We start from the raw sequence: 1,584 nt of genomic DNA, 5'->3' as shown, positions 1-1,584 counted from the left end.
ATTTTACTTCTTTCCCCACAGACATGTTATCTTTGCTCCAAGCAGCCACAACAAATATGCAGGAGAATCCTTCCCAGGAATCTATGATGCCATGTTTGATATTGAAAGCAAAGCTGATCAGCGTGAAGCCTGGGATGAAGTGAAGAGGCAGATTTCRATTGCAGCCTTCACTGTGCAGGCAGCAGCAGAAACACTGAAGGAAGTGGCGTAACATGTTGGCTTTGAAAACTCACAGAGCAGAGCCTGGCATGCAGAGCGTCAGGCTCCTGCAGTGGCCCCGTGTTCCCGACTGCCAGCCTCATCCAAGTTCCCAGCCTTCTGAATGCATGCACAGTGAGCAGAGGTCTGAGTGTCAGAGAGCTGCTGAGACAGGAATTACTGCATCTCTGATAATTACAAACCTGCAGCTTTATGAACAGCCCTGGATGGAACAAAATTCGGGTGTGGGGAGAGCAGGGAGGGTGGGAAACAGGAACAATCAGTTTCTGGTTAGAATTTCCTGAGAGATCTGCCAATTTTGAGGGCCCAATGTTCAGATGTTGAATCACGAACATAATTATTTGCCAAGCAACCTACAAATTTTGTCCATAGCAGTGATCAACAGCACATGTTTTGAGATAAAAAATTTAACACTTGGTCTGTCCATTTGTCTTGTTCTGATAATTAATTTTATAATATAAGACAGCAAAGGCATCTCTGCGTTTCGGAATCTATTCTGCAGGAYTGGTAAATRCTCTTTACACTGATTCACTTTCTTTTMCTGAAAATAAAAAGTGGTSTCCCTGCTGATTTCCAAAGCAGTGCATTGCCATTCTTAATAATCAGGGAGAACAGCTGCCTCTGTGCAGAAATCCGAAAGCATGTTCTCAGCAGAATGCATATCCATCCATGAAAGTCACTATATGCATCTCCCTCCTTTATTTGCTCTTTAGAAAAAAAAAAAAGGATTTTGGGACATAACCAAAAGCTGACCTCTCTGCTCTTTTTGGTACTTCCTCTAGTTCCAAACCCATGGCACCTTTTGTTCCTATTTTTTCCCAGGGGATCTCTTTCATATTTTTTCCATCTGAAGGAGCTGGAGGATATTGTTACTATTGAAATGGAGCTTGAGATAATTCTCTCTTCAAATAAGACCTGAAGAACATTTCCCATCAGGAGCTGATTTTACATTCAAAGAGGAAYTGAAATGCATGATAAGGGCAATTATACAAAACTGTTTAATTTGTATTTTTTTTTTTTAATTTTAAAAATTACCATTTTATTTGCCCTTTAGATGTAATTATCATCTACTACTTTAAAACTAATAAAATTGCTAGAATTTTACTGAATCACATTGCAGCTTGTGGGAGCTTACACTAACCAATTTCTTCTCTTATGTAAAATATACTACAGTATTTCTCACAACCATAAATCGCACCAGGTTGTGGGAATAAAATCCTCTTTGGTTTATGGGGAATGGAACAGATGTGGTACTAAAAAGGACAGAATTAGAGAAGCAAGACAGAAGAGTTGTTCTCATCTCAGATGCTTTGAATTCAAACAAGGGAACCAGAAATTACTTCCCTTTGAATTCAAACAGGGGAA

General features: G+C 39.7%; 1 protein-coding gene across 2 annotated transcripts in view; it reads left to right on the top strand.

Annotated features, from left to right (window-relative positions):
* LOC130577948 (putative N-acetylated-alpha-linked acidic dipeptidase) overlaps nucleotides 1-701 on the top strand; it is a 62,796-nt gene extending 62,095 nt beyond the window's left edge. For both annotated transcript variants that reach the window (XM_057373653.1, XM_057373655.1), the window contains exon 19: nucleotides 22-701. In XM_057373653.1, coding sequence (XP_057229636.1) covers nucleotides 22-211 — 190 coding nt within the window. In that variant the 3' untranslated portion in view covers nucleotides 212-701. The remainder of the gene's footprint in view (nucleotides 1-21) is intronic.
* The last annotated feature ends 883 nt before the right edge of the window (nucleotides 702-1,584 follow it).

Source organism: Malurus melanocephalus, unplaced genomic scaffold (assembly GCF_030028575.1).
Source record: "Malurus melanocephalus ecotype Western Australia unplaced genomic scaffold, MMel_1.1 scaffold_204, whole genome shotgun sequence".
Taxonomy (NCBI): Eukaryota; Metazoa; Chordata; class Aves; order Passeriformes; family Maluridae; genus Malurus; species Malurus melanocephalus.
Note: the sequence above shows the minus strand (reverse complement) of the source record. Positions and strands in the feature narration are given on the sequence as shown.